The sequence below is a fragment of the Mustelus asterias genome, chromosome 7 (genome assembly GCF_964213995.1).
Source record: "Mustelus asterias chromosome 7, sMusAst1.hap1.1, whole genome shotgun sequence".
In the NCBI taxonomy this organism is placed as follows: Eukaryota; Metazoa; Chordata; class Chondrichthyes; order Carcharhiniformes; family Triakidae; genus Mustelus; species Mustelus asterias.
Genome location: NC_135807.1, coordinates 59,730,567 through 59,756,202, shown reverse-complemented (window position 1 = coordinate 59,756,202; position 25,636 = coordinate 59,730,567). Strand labels below are relative to the sequence as shown.

At 42.3% G+C, this 25,636-nt stretch overlaps 1 protein-coding gene across 1 annotated transcript in view; it reads left to right on the top strand.

Moving 5' to 3' along the window:
- Positions 1–25,636, top strand: part of ccdc178 (coiled-coil domain containing 178) — a 121,961-nt gene that overhangs the window by 37,576 nt on the left and 58,749 nt on the right. The window contains exon 8 of the mRNA XM_078216098.1: positions 25,433–25,575. Coding sequence (XP_078072224.1) covers positions 25,433–25,575 — 143 coding nt within the window. The remainder of the gene's footprint in view (positions 1–25,432; positions 25,576–25,636) is intronic.

The window sequence follows — 25,636 nt, the reverse complement described above, 5'->3', positions numbered from 1 at the left end:
GAGTCCAGGGCTGGGGACACTTTTAAAATTACGGGTCCCCCTTATGTGATAGAGATGAGGAAACTTTTTTCTCTCTGGGCTGTGCGAATTTAGAATTTTCTGCCTCAAGGTGGTTTATTTAAAGTTTATTTTTATTAGTGTCACAAGTAGCTTACATTAACAGTGCAATGAAGTTACTGTGAAAATCCCCTAGTCATCACACTCCGGCGCCTGTTCAGGTACACAGAGGGAGAATTTAGCATGGCCAATGCACCTAACCAGTATGTCTTTCGGACTGTGGGAGGCACTCGGAAGAAACCCAGGCATTCGCGGGGGAGGACATGTGGACTCCACACAGACAGTGACCCAAGCCGGGAATTGAATCCAGGTCATGGCGCGGTGAGGCAGCAATGCGAACCACTGTGTCACTTTGCTGCCATGGATTATTGTTTGGTGAGGGAATCAAAGGCTATCGGGGGTAGATGGGAATGTGGAATTCAAAACACAAACAGCTCATCCGTAATCTTTTTGAATGGTGGAGCAGGCTCAAGGGATTGAATGGCCTCCCTTTGCTCCTATTTCATATGTTTCTACGCACTCCGATTAGGGCATTATCCAGTAAAAGCTAGTGGCAGGAACACAGGAAATTAATCTTAAGCCTCAATTATTATTAACGAGCACCAGATGTCAGTTGTGGTACGGGCAGCCCCTGGGAGGCACCTAGGTGTGCTGCTTCATATATCTGCCAAGGATGTAAGGAGAGTCTGGGTGAAGAGGCATTAGTGTAGCCAGCAGAGAGTCCCAGATCCACAATAAGGTAAGTGATAACTTCCAGTGATTCCTATTAAGGTTACTGGTTCGGCTGTCGATCTCCTGCACATACTGATGCTGGCATGCACTGCACATGCAAGTCAGTTACAAACAAATTATGCAAAGGAGACCTCAATCTGGTATTGTCTGAAAGATATCCCTGCTAACAATGCATAATTTCCTCAATATTTTGAATATGTGCTTAAGACCTGGAATGGAATTTGAATCTACGACTTAAAGGGAGGAGTGCTATTTAATTGAGCCACTCTGTTTATGTCTTTACTGAGTTTGGTGATGCCACAACTGCAGAGGACGCATTTCCATCACACTGCCAGTGACGTTAAAGAAGTGGAGATGCCGGCGTTGGACTGGGGTAAACACAGTAAGAAATCTCACAACACCAAGTTAAAGTCCAACAGGTTTATTTGGTAGCAAAAGCCACACAAGCTTTCGGAGCACTGCTCCTTAGTCGGGTAAGTGAGAGTCCTGTTCACAAACAGGGCATATAAAGACACAAACTCAATTTACAAAATAATAGTTGGAATGCGAGTCTTTACAGGTAATCAAGTCTTAAAGGTACAGACATTGTGAGTGGAGAGAGGCTTAAGCACAGGTTAAAGAGATGTGTATTGTCTCCAGCCGGGCCAGTTAGTGAGATTTTGCAAGCCCAGGCAAGTCATGGGGTTACAGATAGTGTGACATGAACCCAAGATCCCGGTTGAGGCTGTCCTCGTGTCTGCGGAACTTGGCTATCAGTCTCTGCTCAGCGACTCTGCGTTGTCATGTGTCGTGAAGGCTGCCTTGGAGAACGCTTACCCGAAGATCAGAGGCCAAATGCCCGTGACCGCTGAAGTGTTCCCCAACAGGAAGAGAACACTCTTGCCTGGTGATTGTCCAGCGGTGTTCGTTCATCCGTTGTCGTAGCATCTGCCATGGTCATGGGGGTTCTTTGTATAATGGGTTTCAGGATGCCCTCAACGAGACCATGCAGACGCTACGATAACGGATGAATGAACACCGCTCGACAATCACCAGGCAAGAGTGTTCTCTTCCTGTTGGGGAACACTTCAGCGGTCACAGGCATTTGGCCTCTGATATTCGGGTAAGTGTTCTCCAAGGCGGCCTTCACGACACACGACAACGCAGAGTCGCTGAGCAGAGACTGATAGCCAAGTTCCGCACACGTGAGGACGGCCTCAACTGGGATCTTGGGTTCATGTCACACTATCTGTAACCCCATGACTTGCCTGGGCTTCCAAAATCTCACTAACTGTCCCGGCTGGAGACAATACACATCTCTTTAACCTGTGCTTAACCCTCTCTCCACTCACATTGTCTGTACCTTTAAGACTTGATTACCTGTAAAGACTCGCATTCCAACCATTATTTTTCAAATTGAGTTTGTGTCTTTATATGCCCAGTTTGTGAACAGAACTCCCACTTACCTGACTAAGGAGCAGCGTTCCGTAAACTAGTGGCTTTTGCTACCAAATAAACCTGTTGGACTTTAACCTGGTGTTGTGAGACTTCTTACAGTGACGTTAAAGCCAGCAATTGAAGAGCTCTAATATTCTCTCAGGTGGAGTTCCCATGTTAGCCCCTATAGAAACAACCCAAATGGCAGTCAGTGAACTCTGCTTACAAGTTTATACTTTGCTATACATTATTTCTCAGATTGAAAACTTGTTCACATGTGCTTAAGCTATATAATTGCCTGTATTACAATTTGAGTTTTGCAAAATCTGATTCATAGAAATCATAGAAACCCTACAGTGCAGAAGGAAGCCATTCGGCCCATCGAGTCTGCACCGACCACGATCCCACCTATGCCCTACCCCCACATATTTACCCGCTAATCCCTCTAACCTACGCATCTCAGGACTCTAAGGGGCAATTTTTAACCTGGCCAATCAACCTAATCCGCACATCTTTGGACTGTGGGAGGAAACCGGAGCACCCGGAGGAAACCCACGCAGACACGAGGAGAATGTGCAAACTCCACACAGACAGTGACCCAAGCCGGGAATCGAACTCAGGTCCCTGGAGCTGTGAAACAGCAGTGCTAACCACTGTGCTACCGTGTGTGAAAGATATCAAGATTGTCATGCATTTAGTAAGATGTGGGAGGGAAATGGGGGCACCTTGATGTGACATTATCACCACCGCCATATAGGTTGTGGCTAGCAATAGCCAGAGACAGGACCATCACATGGCAAGATCACAGAAAAGGGCTGGCAAGGGCTCAGAGCAGTGGAGGGAGCAGGCAGGTGACTTGATGCTCACTCTGGCTGTGCTCAGGAAGTCCCTCTCTTTGAAGTCTGGGACAGCCATCTTGCTTTTAGCTAAGGTTGATAAAGTTCAGAATTAACCTTTTGTATTAATTTTTTAAATCTTTGCAACATGTTTAAGACATTAATACCTTTAGATACAAGTATTTCTTCAATGCTGGAGACAATTTATGGTTAAGTTTAAAATTTAAGCCGATGTAAATGTCTGAGTAAAGACAATTGAATTGTTTTATCATTTGATAGGATATATATGATAGATATAACTGAGATACATTGAAGCAATACTCACTTTGTGATGAATGAATTACACTCCAGTTTTCATCAAAGATGGACAACAGTACGTAACATCTTAACAACAACATAATGTAATTAAAATAATTTGTTAGTAGTCAGTTGAAACAAACTATCTGATAGGAAAATAATGTTATCGGATTGTAGCCAATGTCCCTGGAAAAAAAAATGTGGATGTATCACATAGGAACATCCCACCCAAGGTCTGGTCACCTTTTGCTAACATTCCCTTTGGATGATTACATTGGGATATAATTAAAGTTTTTGCATGGTGTGCTGGACATCACTAATGTTTCTGTGATGAATGTTACATAGCATAAGAGTGTGTGTTTGATGTGTTTTTATACCATTGAAAAGCTATATTTTTGCTGTTATTATGAGGTTTTTGAAGAATTATATAAAATAAATCTCTTGCCTGTTTATTTTACTGAATTTGAATTTTGATCTTCTTTGGCACATAATTGTAACCAGCATTATAAAGTTTTCATTTTATTTTTTGGTCAGTCTTTAGTATACTTAAATGAGTTTAAAGTGCAGCTATCCATTTTGAATCCAAGAGACAAATGCAAATATTTTGCACACTCACAGATTGCAGGAACGCGAAGGGGATTTATTAATAAGGAAAACTATACAGAGGCCAGCAGTCTCCTGGCTGCCCCAGTCCCTACTTATCTTCTACATGCCTTCTTGATGTTTTCTGCCTAAGAGAGGATTCCACCACCAGTGTGATTACCCACTCTCAGTCCCAATTGGTCCCTAAGCCGAGTGACCCTCTTTTACCATTTTGCCCTTAAAGAGACAATTGCTTTGAGACATGGAGGAAGACTAGGAATTGTGAAGGATCAAATGTATACAAATCCCTAAAAGCTACTGCTCTAAAAACATCCAGAAGAACATAGGAACAAGAGTAGACTATTCAGGCTGTTAAGACATTTAATACAATCGTGGCTGATCAGACACTTCTTGCCTTTTACCCACTATCCCCATAACCTTTTATAGAACATAGAACATAGAACAGTACAGCACAGAACAGGCCCTTCAGCCCACGATGTTGTGCCGAGCTTTATCTGAAACCAAGATCAAGCTATCCCACTCCCTATCATCCTGGTGTGCTCCATGTGCCTATCCAATAACCGCTTAAATGTTCCTAAAGTGTCTGACTCCACTATCACTGCAGGCAGTCCATTCCACACCCCAACCACTCTCTGCGTAAAGAACCTACCTCTGATATCCTTCCTGTATCTCCCACCACGAACCCTATAGTTATGCCCCCTTGTAATAGCTCCATCCACCCGAGGAAATAGTCTTTGAAGGTTCACTCTATCTATCCCCTTCATCATTTTATAAACCTCTATTAAGTCTCCCCTCAGCCTCCTCCGCTCCAGAGAGAACAGCCCTAGCTCCCTCAACCTTTCCTCATAAGACCTACCCTCCAAACCAGGCAGCATCCTGGTAAATCTCCTCTGCACTCTTTCCAGCGCTTCCACATCCTTCTTATAGTGAGGTGACCAGAACTGCACACAATATTCCAAATGTGGTCTCACCAAGGTCCTGTAGAGTTGCAGCATAACCCCACGGCTCTTAAACTCCAACCCCCTGTTAATAAAAGCTAACGCACTATAGGCCTTCTTCACAGCTCTATCCACTTGAGTGGCAACCTTTAGAGATCTGTGGATATGAACCCCAAGATCTCTCTGTTCCTCCACAGTCTTCAGAACCCTACCTTTGACCCTGTAATCCACATTTAAATTAGTCCTACCAAAATGAATCACCTCACATTTATCAGGGTTAAACTCCATTTGCCATTTTTCAGCCCAGCTTTGCATCCTATCTATGTCTCTTTGCAGCCTACAACAGCCCTCCACCTCATCCACTACTCCACCAATCTTGGTGTCATCAGCAAATTTACTGATCCACCCTTCAGCCCCCTCCTCTAAGTCATTAATAAAAATCACAAAGAGCAGAGGACCAAGCACTGATCCCTGCGGCACTCCGCTAGCAACCTGCCTCCAATCCGAAAATTTTCCATCGACCACCACCCTCTGTCTTCGATCAGACAGCCAGTTACCTATCCAATCGGCCAACTTTCCCTCTATCCCACACCTCCTCACTTTCATCATAAGCCGACCATGGGGGACCTTATCAAACGCTTTACTAAAATCCATGTATATGACATCAACTGCCCTACCTTCATCAACACACTTAGTTACCTCCTCAAAAAATTCTATCAAATTTGTGAGGCACGACTTGCCCTTCACGAATCCGTGCTGACTATCCCGGATTAATCCGCATCTTTCTAAATGGTCGTAAATCCCATCTCTAAGGACCTTTTCCATCAATTTACCAACCACCGAAGTAAGACTAACCGGTCTATAATTGCCAGGGTCATTTCTATTCCCTTTCTTAAACAGAGGAGCAACATTCGCCATTCTCCAGTCGTCTGGCACCATCCCCGTGGACAGCGAGGACCCAAAGATCAAAGCCAAAGGCTCTGCAATCTCATCCCTTGCCTCCCAAAGAATCCTAGGATACATTTCATCAGGCCCAGGGGACTTATCGACCTTCAGTTTATTCAAAACTGCCAGGACATCCTGACAGTTTTGTGTTATGTTTTATGTTATTGTTAATCATCAATCTATCAATCTCTGCTTTAAATATACACAATGACTCAACTTCCACTGTCCTCTGGGGTAGAGAATTCCAAAGATTCACAACCCTCCGTGACCGTTACCAGGATCAGAGCAAAACTAAAGTGAATTCTTAACTCTTCCTGTTTATTTCCCTTTTGAGATAGAGGACAGGATTTTCTGGCCCTTGCCACTGGCTGGGTTTTCCGCTCCCCTTAAAGGTGACACCCCAGCGGCAGGACCAGCAAGCTAACCATTCTCATCTCAGTCCTAAGTGACATCCCCCTTATTTTGAAATTGTGTCCCCTGGTTCTCGACTCCCCAACCAATGGAAACATTTTAACTGCATCTACCCTGTCTATTCCTTTAAGAATTTTGTAGGTTTCAATGAGATCATTTCTCATTCTTTGAAATTCTAGAGAATAAAGGTCATATTTGCCCAATCTCTCTTAGGACCATCCCACCATCCGTGGAGTAAGTCTGGTGAATCTTCGTTGCACTCCCTCTCTGACAATAATATCCTTTCTGAGGTAAGGGGACCAAAACTGCGGTGCAGTCTAACCAAGCTCCTTTACAATTGAAGCAAGGCCTCACTACTCCTGTACTCAAACCCTTTTGCAATAAAGGCTAACATTCCATTAGCCTTCCTAATAGCTTGTTGCACCTGCATGCTAACCTTCAGTGACTTAAAGACAAGGAGACACAGGTCCCTTTGTGCATCTACAGTTTCTAAGTTATTACCATTTAAAAAATACTCCGCATGTCTGTTTCTCCTACCAAAATGGATTACCTCACAATTTTCCACATTATATTCCATCTGCCATGTTTTTGCTCAGTCACTGGGTGTGATTTTACAGCCTTGCTCGGGCAAGACTGGAAATTCCTGCCCGAGGTCAATGGAGATTTCTGTTGTCGGACCCTCACCCACTCCGATTCCGTGACAGGTGATGTGGAGTTCCGGCCACTATGTCTGTCCAAACCCTCCTGTAGCCCAGCTGTGCACTCAGTCTACATTACGGTCAGTTGGATCAATGGGGTACTTGAGGTGCAGTTAACCATGAAGGGAAATCAAAATAAACACAAGTGGCTGGAGGCTGATAGAAAATCCTGGATCTGACAGCTGAAGCTTTTATGAGGCATTGCAGTTGAGCTTGTTATAGATCAAAGGCTTCAAGTGCAATGGAGAGGGTTTCAACAATTTCTGCTTACTGGGAAGCCACAGTAAATTTAAATCAAAGTTGTGAGCCTATATTGGAGCTGAGTGCACAGCTAATCACACTGGAAATGTCCCACCCCCCAGGTGAAACTGACCTCTCTTTGTCAGAGGACTTCAAAGTGGTGAGGTCTCACTTGCAGCTTCTGACAGGGAGAAAGGATAATTTCACCCCCAGGGCAGCATGGTGGCACAGTGGCTAGCACTGCTGCCTCACAGCACCAGGGACCCGGGTTCAATTCTGGCCTCAGGCCATTGTCTGTGTGGAGTTTGCACATTCTCCCCGGTGTTCCGGTTTCTTCCCACACTCCAAAAATGTGTAGGTTAGATTGGCTGGCCTTGCTTAATTGTCCCTTCGTGTCAGGGGGACTAACAGGGTAAATACGTCGGGGTACAGGGATAGGATGGAATTGTTGTCAGTGCAGACTTGATGGGCCAAATGGCCTCCTGCACTGTGGGAATTCTATGATCTGGTGGAAAATGGCAAAGTGAACCCCTTGCTCCCAGCTCGAGCCCATCCAGTCCCCAAGATCCTTGAGGAACCCTTCAAGTGCAGCTTGGCAGCAGCAGAGAGGCAAATGGCCACTCGACCTACCTCTTTGAGCCCTCTTCAGGCTCAGGCACCAGGCCAGGGTGTCAGTGCCAAGGGTCAGTGCACTGTTGGCACTGTCAAGATGCTTGGCCTGAAGGGAGGCTGAGTGGGGAAGGAGGAGGGGGGGTGGGGGGTGTCAGGTCTCATAAATCTCATGCCTGCATGGTATGTTTTGGGTGGTGGGGGGGGCGGGGGGGATGCGGATGCCTCTCATTGCTGAAGGATTGGTGGTGCTTCCTTGACCCTTGGGGTTCAACTCCATTTTTTAAACTGTGCCCACCAATTTTATATTCCCACAAGGGGAAACATGCTCTCAGCATCAACCCTGTCAAGAGCCCTGAGAATCTTATATGTATTGATAAGATTTCATTCTTCTAACTCCATTAAGCATAGGTCCAATCTGCTGAACCTTTCCTCATAAGATAACCCCCGTATCCCAGAAATCAGCCTAGTCCAGCAAATTTTCTCGTAACTGCATCCAAAGCATGTATATCCCTCCTTAAGTAAGGAAACCAAAATGGTACACAATACTCTAGTGCAGACTCACCAGTCTGTACAGTTGTAATAAAGCTTCCCAACTTTTATACTCCATCCCCCATTAGTTAAACATTACATTTGCCTTCCTGATGACTTGCTGTACATACATGCTGACTTTGTGATTTCAGGTTCAAGGACACCCAGATCCCTGCGCTACCCTGCCATCTCACTCCATTTAAATGATATTCTGTTTTTCTATTCTTTCTGCCAAAGTGGACAACCTCACATTTTCCTACATTTTACTCATCTACCAAATTCCTACCCACTCCCTTTACCTATCCTTATCACTTGCAGGCTTTTGTATTCTCACAACTTGCCTATCATTAGCAAAGCTGGCTACAATAGTTGATCTCCTTTAAAATGGATTCTAGCAGGGGTAGGGTGCAGGAAAATGTTGTTGAAACGGAAGATCACAAGCATCATCTCATAGAATGACAGGTCAGGTGCAAAAGAACAAAAACAGAAAATGCTGGAAAATCTCAGCAGGTCTGACAGCATCGGTGGAGAGAGAATAAAGCCAACGTTTCAAGTCAGGTTAACCCTTTGTCAGCTCTGATTCGAAACATTGGCTTTATTCTTACTCCATAAATGCTGTCAGACCTGCTGAGATTTCCCAGCATTTTCTGTTCTTTTTGAGTTCAGCATCTGCAGTATTTTACTTTTAGTCTCAAAAGAATCCTTTTTCTGACCAGTATTCCCCAACCCTGTTGCAAATTGTATGATCTTTTAGAAGTAAAACAATGCCTCCTTTTTAGTGACCTGCCATACCCTTTGGAATCTATTCTACTCTTTCACCTCTGTGTGGACGCCTGTCCTCAGAAGACCTCCATGTTAAATCAGCTTGCAATTGATATAAGAATTCAGATAAACAGTGTGCTACTACAAGAGTAAAAGGTGGCATGACAATCAGTCTCTTGAAATAGGCATTTTTGTATTCTTTGTTAGTTCTTCCTTAAATAACAATGATTCTGCACAAGAGCAAAATACTAGGAATGTGAAATAACAGAAAATGCTGAAAGCACTCAGTCATGTGGAGTTATGACACAGAGTTAACGGGCAGGATTTTCTGGTCTTGCCAGCTGCAGGAAAATTCAGAGTGTGGCCAAAAGTCAGTTTTTCACTGGTGAGAAAATGGCTTGCAATTATCCACTCCTGGGTTTCATAGTGGGTTGGGATTTCCACCCCACCATGTTGCGAATCATATTTGTATGCCTTTGCATCTCCTGAATGCTGATTAAAAGCCCAGCTCACTGGAATCACACCCCTACTCCAAAAGAAATTACTATGCTGGCAGCTAATTAGACCATCGTAAATCACGACCAGAAATAACATGTGCACCTGGTGAACTGCACCACTCATGACTGCTACCTTTCGTGGCTGCTTTGACTCCATACCAAGGCTGATCAGGCAAGATGAGCAGGCAGGCAAGGGAAGGGGGTTTATAAGACACAAACTTGATTGGGGGTTAGTGATAGGGGGGAATTGGGGAGGAAGGTAGTGCTAGTGAAATAAGACAGAGGCAAGGGAAGGTATTGACAGAGACCGTGATGGGTGGTGTTGCCTGGAGCCTAGCACATTGATGGATGTCAAGAGGTAGCCATCCCTTGAAGTTAAGCCTTTCCTGACGTTTTCAGAGATTGGAATCCTCGTCAAGGGATGGACTGTCGGTGACAAAGTCTATCTGCCAAACCGCTGTCATGAAGACTGGTCCCACTGAGTGACTCAAACAGCGGCACAGAAGTGCTGCAATGAGTCACATACATCCACAAGATGACATCTTAAGAGGGATGTTTTCCTGCCAAAACCAGTCAGGAGTAACTGCACTATGCTCATGTGCCATCTATAGTTGCACTGCCGAACATTTTTCATAGAAAAAAGACCTAGTTTTGATGATGAAGACTCCCTAGCTGCTTCATAGGCAGAGGTGTATAGAAGAGATCATCAGACTGACTTTTACTCAGAGGAAATTTCAGTGACAGTCCTCACAAGAGAGGTTAATTGGTCCTGATCTTTCCCAGAGTTCTGGATTTGAATCCCACCAATTGGGTTTCTGCCCCTACGACAGTACTAAAATTGCCTTCAAAATCACAAATGGCATTCCATGTAACTGTGACCATGGTAAACTATCCCTTCATGTCCTTCTTCACCTGTTTGCAGTCTTTTTGACATGGTCGACCATACCAGCTTCCCCAACTTTTGTTCTGAATTGTCTAGCAGTGAGAGACTACTTGCCTGGTTCCATCCCTCTCCATCCAGGTGCAGCCAGAGAATCACCTGCAATGGTTTTTCTTTCTGCTCCCATAACATTACCTTTGTAATTTTCCAAGGAACTTTCCTTGACTCTTCTATTTCTCAACTACACTCTGCCTCTTAACAATATCATCCAAAACATATCATCCAGTTCCTGCATGAACTTTCTTTTTGTTTCCGGTCTGACATGGAAAGAAGCAGTGCTGAATCTATTTCTGGGGTAAGTAGAGTTTCAGTTGGAGTGCACTGAGAAAACAGTGATCACAATATCATTGGATTTAGAATAGTTATGGACAAGGAATAAGAAAAAGCAAATATGAAAATCTTCGGGGGGGTGGGGGCAATTTCAGTAAGTTGAAAACAGATCTGACCCAGGAAAATTGAGATGAAAAATTGGTAGACTAACAGTGATTGAATAATTTGATGCCTTCAAAGAAGAGATACTTTAGATCAGTGGTTCCCAAAAGGTGCGGCGTGCCACACTGGTGCGGCGAGAGAGGACGGCAAGTGTGGCGGGAAGATTCAAGGACAATCAAAGAAACATTTAAACATGGTTTAAACAAGCATTGTTTTATACTTTCTGGATGTCCCATGATCATATTATAAAGTAGTTGTGTTCTATGTTATGAATCAAGCACTGCTAGGAGTTTTTTTTGTTTTTGAATGTATTTCTTATCAATAAAAAAATCGGTGTGGCGCGAGCAAATTTTTATTCCGAAATTGCGGCCCAGTGAAAAAAGTTTGGGAACCACTGCTTTAGATACAGAAAAATACATTCCCACAAGGGGGGAAAGGAAGAGCCTCCAAAGTAAGACCCCTCTGGAAGAGAAAATAAAATTTACAATGAGATGGGAAAAGGAGGCTTATGAAAAATATAAAGTTCACAATACAGTTGAGAACTAAGCTGAATATGGGAAGTACACAAGAGATCTTAAAAAGGGAATATGTGGGGCAGATAGAGAGACTATGATAATAGATTAATGGCCAACAGGAAAGGGAATCCAAATGGCTTTTCTAAACATATAAATCATAGAAAGGTAGTCAGAGGAGGGGACAAGAAAGGACACATTCTTATGGAGGCAGAGTGCACGGTTGAGGTACTAAAAGAGTACTTTGCATCTGTCTTTACAAGTGTAGAGGATGCTGCCAATGTTGCAGTAATGGAGGAGGCAGCAATGGTATTGGGTTAAAAATAGGAAAAGAGGAGCTACTTAAAAGAAAGTCCCCAAAGTAGAAACAGCACCCAGTCCAGATTGGATGTATCATCGGTCACTGGAGGAAATAAGGCTGGAAACTGCGGAAACTCCAGCTAGAATCTTCTGAGTAATTCCAGAGCATTGGAGGATTGCTGACATCACACCCCTGTTTAAAAAGGGCAGCAGAATAAACGTGACAAGCTAGTCTGTCTCATGTCAATGTTGGGACATATTTTAATCCGGAACAAACTTGTTGACATTTCTAATAGTCTAAATAGATGATAGACAGCATGGAAAGGTCAAATTCTTGCCCCTCAGGATCATAGGTGGAATTTTACCAATGTGTGGGTAACCAGTTGGAAGGTACGGCGGACAGGTAGATAGTGGGGAGCTGTGTCAGAAATTTCCCAATGGCAGGATCAACTGCAGCTCAGCTGTCCAGTGAACAAGGTGAGCAATCAATCTGAATAATTAAAGACCCAACCCATGACAATTTTCCCAAGCCATTGCCAGCGTTGAGGCAGACCAAGCCATTGCCAGCGTTGAGGCAGACCACTCCATGAGGGAAGACCTCCAGCTGCATGGAGCTGGTCTGTCTGCACTATGGAGGGCTGCAGTCATAGATGCCATGGTCCAAGTAGGGGGTCGCTAGCAGCAGAGGATGGCATTGGTATAGTAGTTAGAGATGACCTTGGTTCTGGATATCAGCATGTAGAATTGGTTTGGGTGGAGATGAGGAATAGTAGGGGAAAGAAGTTACAAGTGGGAGTGGTCTACAGGCTCCCTAACAGTAACCATAATGTAGGATCTTTGATTTGATTTGATTTATTATTGTCACATGTCTTAGTATACAGTGAAAAGCATTGTTTCTTGTACGCTATATAGACAAAGCATACTTTACAAAGAGAAGGAAAGGACAGGGTGCAGAATGTAGTGTTACAGTCATAGCTAGGGTGTAGAAAAAGATCAACTTAATACGAGGTAGGTCCATTCAAAAGTCTGATGGCAGCAGGGAAGAAGCTGTTCTTGAGTCAGTTGGTATGTGCCATCAGACTTAGTAAGAAGTTTAACAACACCAGGTTAAAGTCCAACAGGTTTATTTGGTAGCAAAAGCCACACAAGCTTTTGGAGCTCCAAGCCCCTTCTTCAGGTGAGTGGGAATTCTGTTCACAAACAGGGCATATAAAGACACAGACTCAATTTACATGAATAATGGTTGGAATGTGAATGCTTACAGCTTTAAGTCTTTAAGATACAAACAATGTGAGTGGAGAGAGCATCACGACAGGCTAAAAAGATGTGTATTGTCTCCAGACAGGACAGCTAGTGAAACTCTGCAGGTCTAGGCAGGCTGTGGGGATTACAAATAGTGTGACATGAACCCAATATCCCGGTTGAGGCCATCCTCATGTGTGCGGAACTTGGCTATCAGTTTCTGCTCAGCGACTCTGCGCCGTCGTGTGTCGTGAAGGCCGCCTTGGAGAACGCTTACCCGAATATCAGAGGCCGAATGCCCGTGACTGGTCAAAGATGGGATCATTTTGGAAAAATCTCATCCCATATTTCTGTGATGGAATCCATTGAAAAAAGCTGTAAGGCTCATTGAAAGTAAACTAAGGTTCTGATACTGTCTGTAACCTGATTGCTCTGTGAGCTGTGGAAAGGATCTGGAAAAATCTAGACCTAATTCTCTCAAATGCGGCTGAAAATTCTTGGATTTCTATTTTCACCAAGATGATGCTTCTGTTCTGGACTACATTGGCTATAACATGACCCAACTTGTGTGTCTGATCTACTATGCTTTTGTTTTATGATAATTAAAGTAAACTTGATCAGTATACAGGCCTTGCCTGACAACTGCTGTGATTTAGAGACTTCACTCTCCTGTGAGACTGTACTTAGCCACCGGTTACATCAGTTTTTCAGCTTCAGTCTGTTCGTGGCTGAAGAGCAAAATTCTGCTGTTTCGGGATTTTATTGTATCCTTCAGCATTTTGATCTGACTCTGTACACCTGCATCCTTATTTCCATGAAAATACCTCATTTGAATGTACATACATATGAATTAGGAGCAGGAGTAGGCCACTCAGCCCCTCAAGCCTGCTCTGCCATTCAATGAAATCATGGCTGAGCTGATTGTAACCTCAACCCCAGATTCCTGTCTACCTCTGATAACCTTTCACCCCTTATTCTGCCTTTAAAATATTCAACAATTCTGTTTCACTGACTTTTGAGGAAAAGAATTCCAGAGACTCACAACCCTCTGAAAAAAAAAATCTTATCTCCATCTTAAATGAGTGACCCCTTATTTTAAATTGTGACCCTTGGCTCTAGATTCTCCAACAAGAGGAGACATCCACTCCACGTTTACCTGTCAACCCCTCAGGATCTTAAAGATTTTGATCAAGTCTCCTCTTACTCTTCTAAATTCTGGTGGATACAACCCTAACCTGCCCAACCTTTCCTCACAAGACAATGCAGCCATTCCTGGTATTCGTTTAGTAAACCTTCTCTGAACTGTTTCTAATGCATTTATATATTTCCTTAAATAAGGAGATTAATATTGTACACTATGCTCCATATGTGGTCTCACCAATCCCCCATAAAACTGAAGCATATTCTACCGTCTTCTGTCATCAATTCCTCTCACAATAAAATATAACACTTTATGAATTTTCCTAATTACGTGTTGTACCTGTACACTAGCTTTCATGCACTAAGAGACTCAGATCCCTCTGCAGCTCAGAGCTCTGCAATCTCTCACCATTTAGATGATAAACTTCTGTTTTTTCCTTCCTACCAAAATGAACAATTTCACATTTTCCCACATACTCCATTTAACAGATTTTTACCCACTCACTTAACCTGTCTATGTCTCTTTGTAGCTTCTTTACATCGTCTTCACAATTTACTTTCCTACCTATCTTTGTGTCGTCAGCAAATTTAGCAACCATATCATCAGTCCATTCAACCAAGTCATTTACATATCTAGAAAAAAGACCCATTTATTGTTAGCTAGCCAATCTTCATCAATGCTATTATGTTACTCCCTGCACCATTTTATTTCTTGCAATAACCTTTGGTGTGGCACCTTAAGTACAGAACATCCACCAATTCCTCTTTATCCACAGCACATATGACTCCTTCAAAGAACTGTAATAAATTGGTTAAACATGATTTCCCTTTCATAAAACCATGTTGACTGTGCCTGTTTGCTGTGAATTTTCATAAGTGCCCTGCTATAACATCTTTAATAATGGCTTCAAACATTATCCCTTTGACAACTAACAGACCTGTAGTTTCCTGTTTTCTGTCTCCCTCCCTTTTTTTTAATAAAGGAATTATATTTGCTGTCTTCCAATCTAATTGAACCTTCCTCAAATCTCAGGAATTTTAGAAAATTAAAATAAATGCATCAACTATCCTATTAGACACTTCTTTCAAGACCTTAGGATGAAGTCAATTCAGACCCAGGGATTTTTGAGCTCGAAAACCCAACAATTTGCTCAATACCACTTACTTTGTTGGTTATTGCAGTTTTCCTGGGTTCTTTCCTTCCTTCCATTTCCAGATTTACAACTATTTCTGGGATGCTACTTGTGTCCTCTATAATGGAGACCAATGTAAAATACTTACTTAATTCATCTTCCATAGCTCTACTTTCTATTATCAATTTCAATGCTATTTCTATTGGATAAACGCTCACTCTGTTAACTCTTCTTATTAAAATATCTATAGAAGCTCTCAGTATCCGTCTTTATATTACTAGCTAGCTTTCTTTCGCACTCTAGTTTTTCCCCCTTAACAATCTCTTTGTCATTTGTTCTTATATCATTTCCAGTCTTCTGACCCTGGCTTTGCATGAATATATGCTTTTTCTTTAAGTTTAATACTATCTATTTTATTTAACCACAGATTGCAGGCTTGGAATTTTTCTTTCTCATTGGAATATGTCTATTCTGTATATTCTGAAATATACCTTTAATGTCTGCCACTGAACTTCTCTTGATCTATCTCTTAAGCACATTTGCCCATTCACTCTCGCTAGCTCCACTTTCATGCCTTCATAATTGCCCTGATTTAAGTTCAAAATATTAGTCTTGGATGCACTCTTCTCTCCCACAGACTGAATGTAAAATTCAATCATATTATGATCACTGCCTCTTAGGGGTGCCTTCACTATAAAGTTATCAATTAATCCTTTCTCATTGCACATTACCAGGTCTAGTACAGCCGGCCCTCTGGTTGGCTCCAGAGCATGCTGTTCTAAGAAACTATCCCAAAAAATTCCATGAACTCCTCAGAAATGCTACCTTTGCCTATTTGATTTTTCCAATCTACATGTAGATTAAAATCCCCCATGATTATCTGCATACCAATCTGACAAGATCCCATTATCTCTCCTTTTATTCTGTCTGACTGTATAGTTACAATTGGGGGCCTGTACACTACTTCCACAATTGACTTCTTGCTTTTAACATTTCTTATCTCAACCCAAACTACTTCTACACCCAGGTTTCCTGAACTTAGTTCATCCTCTCTAATGTGCTAACATTATCATTAATTAACAGAGCCACTCCTCCACCTTTTCCTAACTTCCTGTCTTCCTAAATGTGACATAGTCTTCAATATTCGGGTCCCAATCTATGTCATCCTGTAGTCATGTCTCTGTATGGCTATCTTATTAATTTCTATTTCCATTCTCAGTTCACCTATTTTGTTTTGAATACTACATGTGCTTAGATACAGAGCTTTTAGTTTTGTCCTTTTATTATTTTTATTGCACCTAGCCTTAGCTGCTGATTTCCTCTTAAATTTATACTCTCTGTCCCGTTCTCCCACAGTCTGTTTATCATTTCTTAACTTTGTACTTTCCTCTCTTGTCTTGTCTCTACTCTTTGGTATACTGCATCTTTCTAAGTTTAATCCCTTGCCCCCACTATTCTGTTCAAAACTTTCCCTACTTCTCTAGTTATGTGACTCACTGGAATATCAGCCCCAGTTTGGTTTAGGTATAGACCGTCCCAACTGTACTGATCCCATTTTCCTGAGTACTGGTACCAGTGCCCCATGAATCAGAATCCATTTCTCCCATACTAGCTTTTGAGCCCCATATTCATTTCTCCAATCTTATTTGTCCTAATCTAATTTGCACATGGCTCAGGTAATAATCCAGAAATTATTACTTTTGATGTTCTGCTTCTTAATTTGGTGCCTAGATTCTCCATCACTGAACCTCCTCACTCTACCCTCATGTAGCTTCCGCACATTGCTCACTGCATCTGTCTCTGAGCTTGGACAACAATTTGCCGATGTTCCATGCTGACACAAGCCTACATACGTTCTTGTTATCACACAATGTGATTTCTAACTTTAATTCTGGGCTCCTTATTATCTTATGTGTATTTCCTATTCTTGTCTACTATCAGGTTTTTGTGTACCCTAATTTATATGTATTCAGACCCTTTATAACTAAGAGCAGAATGATGGGACAGGGATTGTGGACAGGATACATCCTGGGCATCTTTTCTCTTTACCAGATAGATGCCAGTGTTGTGGTTATACTGGAACTGTTTGGCGAGTCCTGGAGCACAAGTGATGTCACAGTACTGATTTTAAGCCACAAAATCCTTTGTGGTTGTGAATAAAGTAAAGAATCCCTCCTCAACCTTCTCGATTTGTTTGCAGCCTTTGACAAGGTTGACCACACCATTATCCTTTTGACTGTTACCAAGCTGAGAGAGTTGTACAAATCGGCTTCCATCCTTATCCATTTAATTGTGGCCAGAACATCACTTTCCTGCTCCTGCTTCTTATGCCTCACAAGGATCTATTCCTGACCCTGTCCTATTTCTCATCTTCTTGCTGCTCCTTGGTGGCATTGTCTGAAAACGCTGTGTTAGTTTTCACATGTACCGTCCCAGCACCCCCCTTGAATACTTCACTGTAGCTAAATTACCAGACTACTTTTCTGATATCCTGTAGTAGATGAGCAGAAAATTTCTCCAATTTAACATTAGGAAGACCAAAACTATTGTGTTTGATTACCGCCCCAGACTCCATTCTCAAGCTACTATTTCCATCCCTTTTCCTGTTAACTGTCTGAAGTGAAACCTTTTGCAGCCTTTTCATTATATTTGACCTTATTGTGAGCTTCCAACCACAAATCAACACTAGTGCCATTCCCATTTACCCACCCATATGTTTGTCGACCTACATTGGTTCCCATGCAGTTAAACAATGCTTTGATTCTAACATTCTCATCCTTATTTTCGAATCTTTGTAAGACTTCTTTTCTCCCTATCTTTGTAACCTCCTCCTCAAATATATCTTTTTGCTCATCTAATTTTGGTCTCTTATTAATTGCTCTACAGCTGATACACCGGCATTTTCCAAATTGTTTTCTGATGACACCTCATTTTAACAATTGAAAATTAATGTGACTCCAGACACCAACAAAAACAAACTGGCAAGAAAGCAGCATTGTAATATTCTATGTATACTTATTAAAATTTGTGTATTATAGATCAACATCAGATAATTATGAAAATACACTTTTCTAAATTATTTTGTAAAATGTATTATTTTGTGTGCTCACTCACCCAGTTCATGGACCTCGGACAGGAAGCAGCAGATACTATTGACGTTCGCATTTGCATTCATCATTACTGATCTATAGCAACATCACACCAAGTTTCCCTAAAGTCCATCTTATCAGCATTGATTTTAATGTGAGATGAGCCAAATAATTTTTTAATTATCTACTGAAGATTTTAAATGACACAAAATAGTATTCATTGTCCCAGAGTTGCATCTTTCCCTAAGTCCTTGACAAAATATATTTTATATTATATTGTCATACTACCTCTTGTCTCCCGAGTTTCTGACTTCATGGGTTTAATTGAATTGGAGGTTTCACAACTCCCCATGATAATATTTTTATCAGACTTAGAAGTTCAATAGTCCCCCTATGGATTTCTTTGCTTTGACTTGGTTGGGCTTCAGTTAGCATTGCAGTACATGATGTTATTATCTATTCTTGATCTTCTGCTTCCTCTTCTTGCTATTATACCTCTCTTTATCCAGTGTTTTTCTCTCATGATTGGTGCTTGTGGCTTTATTCCTCTCCTTGCATTTGATATGTTCCCTATCTTTGTTTGCTGGGCTGACCCTGGTACCTTTTGACTGTTTTGTCCACCTTCCTTTCGTTCAGGAATGATGACTCATTGGAGTCTCTGGTTCATGGGTTATCCTGAACTGCTGTTTCTGTAAGCAGTTACGTCAGGCGGACAGGAGGCTGGGAGGAACACAGTTGATTAACATCTTGCTTTTCTGCAAATTCCGGTAATCATGGCATAAGAACATAAGAACATAAGAAATAGGAGCAGGAGTAGGCCATCTAGCCCCTCAAGCCTGCTCCGCCATTCAATAAGATCATGGCTGATCTGATGATGTAGCAGTGAGGCCAGTGTTTTCCAAAGGGGATGTGGTGGACATTGCCTGGTTTGGTTCTGAGTCTAGTTCTGGACTTTTTGACTGCTTGCATTCTGGACTACTACTTTTGGTGGATGGTTAGATGTGGGTGCACTTAGAAGGGGCTCTCCACTGATGAATGTAGTATTACACCAGTGTATCCGATCGCTTGAGTTTCATCTTCCACTTGCTCAACAGACTCAGAGTGATGAAGAATCAGAGTTGCACTCAAATAAACATTGGCATAATTTGTTGATTTTTTGGAAAGTAGGAACAAGTTTATCTTTTGTCCTCCTATCCACTTTCTTAGAAAGGGGCTGGATTGTCGGCCTCTATGAAGAGTGTTATAAAACTAGCAATGAAATCCCAATCTAGATCATCAGTGCATGTGGATGGTTTGAGGGGCTCTGATTTGCTTCATTAATGACTGTCTGTCCAAGACTGTTGTTACACTTGCTCCTATATCCAACTTGAAACTAGCGATTGCGTATCGACAAATGTCTGCATCCAGAATATATATCATGGATCTTTCATTGCATCTATGAAACATTGTTGTTCCTCCTCTTGTTGAGATGCCTCAATTTTATCCAGAACTAGAGTCAGTACCAAACTAGGCAATGACCACCTCTTCTACATTGGAAGACACTGACCTTAGTGCTACTGTAAGAGGCCTTGTATGCAAACACTCTCTCATGATCTCTATGTGCCTAGAGGTTTTAGTTCTGCACATCTTTCCAAAGTGTCCAAACCTTTTGCAATGAAAGTTTTCTGCCTAGCTTGCAGGGCACTGTTCGTACCTGTGGGATTTTTTGGCACAACAGCGCTAGCATAGTTTAATGGTGTCTTGAGCTCTTGTTCTATACGGGATCTTTTTCCTGGTGTCTTTGACATTCTTATGTTTAATAAGTTGTACTGTCTTTATAGGTTTTCTGAACCATGGTTTGTCTTCCCCTCTTGATTTGGCTCCATTTTGTTGACAGACCTCTGATTGTCTGACTAACTGTATAGTCTTCCCCAAAGTTAAGCTTTCTTTGGATTGTAGTTTGTCAGATAGGTTGTCATTCAGTAACCCCGACTATGATGCATTCTCGTATCAGTTCAGTTTTAAGCTCTTCATACTTGTAGCCTTAAGCCAATCAATATAGGTAATTGATAAATGTAGCGACTGGTTCACCAAGGTTCTGGTCCCTTTTGTTAAACTCGGTTCTTTCCAATATCTTATTACTCTGTAAATTAAAATATTTATCAAAGGCTTTAGTGGCTTCTTCAAATTTGTCTGATGTTTCATTAATGCCTTGTTTTTCTATTGCTCCAATAGAGTACAATAATCAGTTGACTTGTTCAGCCTCTGACTTATTTTTCAATCCAGATGCTATTCTGAATCTTAAGAATCTCCATAGTGCATAATTCTGCATTTGATTTGGCCTTTCCATCTGCCCAAATCAATCTGGCAAAATGAATTCGGGATTGAGAGCTGTTTTGAGCTCTTGGGGGGGATTTGCCTTGATTTTATAAAATATCATTGCATCACTGAGTTTACCCGTGCTGATCAGCGTTTCCCTGATACCTGTTGCGGTCACTGAGTCTTTTTGGTAAGTGTTCCTAAACTTAGCAGAATTTTGAAACTAATCGCTGGAAGTTACTATTAAGCGCCATTCATTGCTGTCCTCCCATTGGGGAATTTAATACAGAACAAAGAACAAAGAAAAGTACAGCACAGGAACAGGCCCTTTGGCCCTCCAAGCCTGTGCCGATCATGATGCCCTGACTCAACTAAAAAAAACCTTCTGCCTTTACTCGGCCCATATCTCTCTATTCCCTCCTATTCATGTACCCATCCAGATGCCTCTTAAATGTTGCTAATGTGCCTGCTTGCACCACCTCCTCTCGCAGTGCGTTCCAGGCACTGACCACTCTCTGTGAGAAATATTTCCCCTGCACATCTCCCTTGAACTTTCCCCCTCTCACTTTGAACCTGTGCCCCCCTTGTAATTGACACATCCACCCTTGGAAAAAGCCTCTGACTATCCACCCTGTCTATGCCACTCATTATTTTGTAGACCTTTTGCATAAATTAGGACTTTGACTTTGACAGGATTCTGCTTATTAATATTACATATGTAGATTTAACTATGCTCTAAAGCAACTGAAGCAACCGTCTTTCCAGTGAAAACAATCCTACCTTATTCAACCCCTCTTCTTGGCAAAGACCCTCGAGACCAGGCAACATCTTGGTGAACCTTCTTTGCACTCTCTTTAAATCTTCCATGTCCTTCTTTGATTTGATTTGATTTATTATTGTCACATGTATTAGTATACAGTGAAAAGTACTGTTTCTTGCGTGCTATACAGACAAAGCACACCGTTCAGAGAGAAGGAAACAAGAAAATGCAGAATGTAGTGTTACAGTCATAGCTAGGGTGTAGAGAAAGATCAACTTAATGCGAGGTAGGTCCATTCAAAAGTCTGATGGCTGCAGGGAAGAAGCTGTTCTTGAGTCAGTTGGTACATGACCTCAGACTTTTGTATCTTCTTCCCCATGGAAGAAAGTGAAAGAAAGTATGTCCGGGGTGCGTGGGGTCCTTAACTATGCTGGCTGCTTTGCCAAGGCAGCGGGAAGTGTAGACAGAGTCAATGGATGGGATGCTGGTTTGCATGTTGGATTGGGCTACATTCACGACCTTTCGTAGTTTCTTGCGGTCTTGGGCAGAGCAGGAGCCATACCAAGCTGTGTTACAACCAGAAAGAGTGCTTTCTCTGGTGCATCTGTAAAAGTTAGTGAGAGTCGTAACTGACATGCCAAATTTCCTTAGTCTTCTGAGAAAGTAGAGGCGTCAGTGGGCTTTCTTAATTATAGTGTCGGCATGGGAGGACCAGGGCAGGTTGTTGGTAATCTCGACACCTAAAAACCTGAAGCTTTTGACCATTTCTACTTCATCCCCGTTGATGTAGACAGGTTCATGTTCTCCACTACGGTTCCTGAAGTCGATGACAATGCCTTCATTTTGTTTGACATTGAGGGAGAGATTATTGTCGTCGCACCAGTTCACCAGATTCTCTGTCTCATTCCTGTCTCGTCATTTTTTGAGATCCGACCCACTCTGGTGATGTCATCAGCAAACTTGAAAATCGAGTTGGAGTGGTAGTGTGGTGACCAGAACTGCACTCCAAATGCCACCAAACCAATATATATATAGCAGCAACATGATTTCCCAACTCTTGTACTCAATACCTCAGCTGATGAAGTCAAGCATGCCATATGCTCTCTTAATCACCTTGGCCAATTGTGTTGCCACTTTTAGGGAAGTGTGGACCTGCACACCCAGATCCCTCTGTACGTTAATGTTCCTAAGGGTTCTGCCATTTACAGTATAATTCACACCTAAATTTGATCCTCCAAAATGAATCACCTCGCATTTGTCTGGATTAAACTCCATCTGCCATTTCTGTGCCCAAGTCTCCAATCTAGCTATATCCTGTTGTATCCTCTGACAATCCCCAACACTATCAGCAACTCCACCAATCTTTGTGATGTCCGCAAACTTACTAATCAGGCCACCCACATTTTCCTCCAGATTATTTACATATACTACAAACAACAGAGGTCCCAGCACTGATCCCTGCAGAACACTACTAGCTACAGATCACCATTCTGAAAAACACCCTCCCACCGCTATTCTCTGTCTTCTATAACCAAGTCAGTTCTGTATCCATCTAGCCAGCCCAGCCCGAATTGTGATTTTAATTTTTGTACTAGTCTGCCATGTGGGTCCTTGTCAAGTGCCTTACTAAAGCCCCTATAGTACATCCACTGCCTTTCCCTCATCAATTATTTTTGTCACCACTTCAAAAAGCTCAATCAAGTTGGTGAGACATGACCTTCCCGGTATAAAACCATGGTGCCTTTCACTAACCAGTCCATTTTCCTTCAAATGTGCATATATCCTGTCCCTCAGTATCTTCTCCAAAAGCTTTCCCACCACTTACGTCAGGCTCACCAGCCTATAATTTCCTGGGTTATCCCTGCTTCCTTTCTTAAACAAGGGAACAACATTGACTATTTTCCAGTCCTCTGGAACCTTGCCTGTGGTCAAAGCAGATGTGAAGATATCTGCAGACAATTTTTTTATTTTAAATTTCTGCCACGCAGACCTGGGCAGTGGGGGATATCAAAACTCAGAATCGCTAAAACTGGAATTTGCCCAGTGCCTCCTGTTTACTGCACTATTAATTTGACATTTTTGAGCCTTTTCAAGGCTTGTTCATCTTTCCGTGACTCGGTGTCTAAATTCCATTGCTGGAATTTTACCAGCAGATATCTTCACATCTCACCCGCCCAAGGCTCGTAAGATCCCGCCTGAAGCCAACAGAGAATGCCGTTCTGCGAGCCAGTACAATTCTGATCTTTAACTCTGCTGCTGGATTGGAACTTTTCGTGGACCACCATGTGCTATGGTGTAGCCCTTAGTAAGCTGAACGGTTGATTTTTCTCTCTGCTTCTCAGTCCTCATGTCTTCATTGGAACTATTTTGGAGATTTTCAACTGCCTTTTGATGCCTTTTGATGCAACTATGTTGCATGTTGATTGTGATTGACTAAGGAATGGTTGCAGCGACATAGAAATGTCTGCACAATAACTGGTTTATTGTATAAAATCAACTATTTACAGATATACAAGACTACACTAATTACTCAGTCTAAGTCATGAGTTTTCTCCTGCTCGACACATTAGTCCTTTCAGCTCTGAATTTTCTCATCCTGAGAAAGGACTACTATTGACTCTTTCAATAGCCCGAGGGCAGACACTTTGGTATAAGGGAGCATCATCCATGGCTCAGTTAGCCGTAATCCTGCTTCTGAGTCCAATGGTTGTGGGTTTGCATTTCACTCCAGGACTTGAGCACAAAAATCACGTCTAACGTTCCACTGCATTATTGAGTAATGAAATGGTATTTTTTGGATGAAACACTAAAATGAGATCTGCCTGCCCTCTCAGGGGTTTGTGACACTGGGCTTAAATCACAGCTTTCACTCTACTGGCAGTGCTGCACGGGTAGCAGGCAGCCATCTCCACATCCAATTCTGAAACCTGGCCACTGCTCTCTGTTTGACAGAGCTCCAGGACACGATGCCCTAATTGGGGGCTGTGTCCACTTGAAAGGTACATAACCTTCTCCCAGGCTTTGCGTCCAATTCCTGGTTCGCCAACCCTTCTGACTGCACTCTACAACTCTTTGTGGCAACAATCAGGTGATGTCATTGGTTAGTGGGTAGAGCTGTTGATTTGGGATGTAATTGAGCAAAAATTGTTAATCTTCTGGGCTATTGGAGAGAGAGCATGGGAAGGAACCTCCTGATTGCAGAAACTCTGGGTCATTCTGGGAGAGTTGGGAACATTAGGCCCTCAGCTCCGAGTCACTGCTACCCACCAAAGCAGAAAATAACGTGGATCTTTCCACATACAGAAAAAAGAAGCCACAGGCCCCGACGTGAGCAGCTGGCTTGCCAAGTAGGAGAATGGGCTGCAAGGAAATGAGCCAATGAAAGCACAAGAGAGAGGGAGTGTTTGAGTGAGTAAGAGAGTGAGAGAGGAAGGGAGGGGGTGATAACCTCAAATAGAAATAAATATCAAAGTAATAAAAAAGAGGCATGTGGGTTCACCAGGATATTAAAAAGGCCAAGGAGACAGAATTAATATTTACTAAACTTTAGAAGTTTGAGCTTTTTCACTAAAAAAAGTTTAAGTGTGAATGAGGAAATGAGCAAGTGTATGAGAGAGAGAGAATGTGTGAGAGAATGACAGAGTGTGTGAGGAAGTGAGTGATGGGGGACCAGCAACTGTTTATGCCCCCATGCGGTCTGCTGCCTTTGTCTTTCTAGGTGATAGAGGTCACAGGTTTGGAAGCTACTATCCAGGGATGGTCGGTGAGTTACTGCAGTGCATCTTGTAGATGATGCCCACTGATGACACTGGTGCTGTATGGGGTGCCAATCAATCAGATTGCTTTGTCCTAACTGGTGCTGAACTTCTTGAGTGTGGTTGGAGCCGCACTTAACTCGATCCCCAATGGAATCAATGCTTTTGTTATTTGACTTTCTGCAAAATATAAGAAGTTTATTTTATTGTAGATAATGTAAATTTTATTGTACAGAAACCATTTTTCTCTGCTTTTTAGGTGACTGAAACCTTTAAAAAGGCTGATTCGGAGCTTAAAAAAACAATGCAGGACCTTGCGGATAAACGTACTGAAGCACAGTTGCAACAAAAAGACATGCATGAGGAACTTGCCACATTAAAGAGAAAAACATCGGACCTCCAGTGAGAACATTTTGATGATCTTTAACTAAACAACTTAATAATATTAACCTTGATGTTCACT